The sequence below is a fragment of the Rhagoletis zephyria genome, unplaced genomic scaffold (assembly GCF_001687245.7).
Source record: "Rhagoletis zephyria isolate East Lansing unplaced genomic scaffold, Rhagoletis_zephyria_1.1 Rzeph_scaffold_78642, whole genome shotgun sequence".
In the NCBI taxonomy this organism is placed as follows: Eukaryota; Metazoa; Arthropoda; class Insecta; order Diptera; family Tephritidae; genus Rhagoletis; species Rhagoletis zephyria.
Window position 1 is genome coordinate 1 of NW_016235691.1, and position 1,141 is coordinate 1,141.

Below are 1,141 nucleotides of genomic sequence, written 5' to 3' on the forward strand. Positions count from 1 at the left end.
CCCTGGTTGTCCCCGGTCATCATGGCGCCGTCGCGGAAGGTCGGCGCCAGGACGGGCACCAGCGGTTGGTTGACGGGGACCAGGTGAAAGTTGGGGCCGATGCGGTGGCGGGCGGTGTCGGAGTAGGCGAAGAGGCGCGCCTGGAGGACCTTGTCCGGGGAGAACTCGAGACCGGGCACGCGGTTGGCTGGGCTGAAAGCGAGCTGCTCTACCTGGGCAAAGTAGTTGTCCGGATTGCGGTTTAGCACTAGGCGGCCGACCTCGAAGGGCGGGTACTGGTCTTCGGGCCATACCTGTTTAGTGAAAAGATGGCAAAATTAAGTGATTTGTTTTGCATTTCAAATGCTGTTTACCTTGGTCAGATCAAAGGGATTAAACTCCCAGTTCTGCGCCTGCTCGAAGGTCATGATCTGCACGTACAGCGTCCAGTAGGGGTAGTCCTTGCGCTCGATGGCGTCGTAGAGGTCGTGCACGCCAAAGTCCGGGTCGGAGGCGAGGAGGGCGTTGGCCGTCGCCGCGTCGAGGTTCTTCACGCCCTGGCCGGTGCGCCAGCGGAACTTGTTGTACACCGGCTGCCCGTCGGCGTTGATCAGCTTGTAGGTGTGCGAGCCCCAGCCGTCCATGTGGCGGAAGCCGTCAGGGACGCCGCGGTCGCTGAACATCCACGCCACCTGGTACATCGACTCAGGGCGGAGGGTGAAGAAGTCCCAGCGGGCGTTGTAGTCGATGAGGTTCGTCTGCGGATTGCGCTTCTGCGTGTGGATGAAGCGCATGAAGAAGAAGGGGTCGCGCACGAAGAAGACCGGCGTGTTGTTGCCTGGTGAAGGTGTAGATTCAAAGTCAAATTCTAGAAATCATTAAATTTGAGTTACTCTTAACACTTACCAACCAGATCCCAATTTCCATCCTCAGTGTAGAAGCGAACGGCAAAGCCGCGCACATCTCTCACCGTATCCCCCGATCCTCGCTCTCTGACCACCGTCGAAAAGCGAGCCACCGTGGGCGTTCGCTTTCCCACCTTGCTGAAGAGCGACATTTTCGTGTACTTGGTGATCTCCGTGCTAGTGACCTCAAAGTAGCCAAAGGCGGCGGCGCCCTTGGCATGCACCACCCTTTCGGGCGTTCGCTCCCGGTTGAAGTG

General features: G+C 58.9%; 1 protein-coding gene across 1 annotated transcript; it reads right to left on the bottom strand.

The window, feature by feature from the left end:
- Nucleotides 1–28: 28 nt before the first annotated feature.
- On the bottom strand, nt 29–1,135 carry LOC108357496 (catalase-like; the record flags this gene model as incomplete). The annotated part of the gene is made up of 3 exons (XM_017608569.1): nt 29–293; nt 354–817; nt 886–1,135. Coding segments are annotated over 3 exons (979 nt in total), but the record flags the coding sequence as incomplete, so codon positions are not given.
- Between the last annotated feature and the right edge of the window lie 6 nt (nt 1,136–1,141).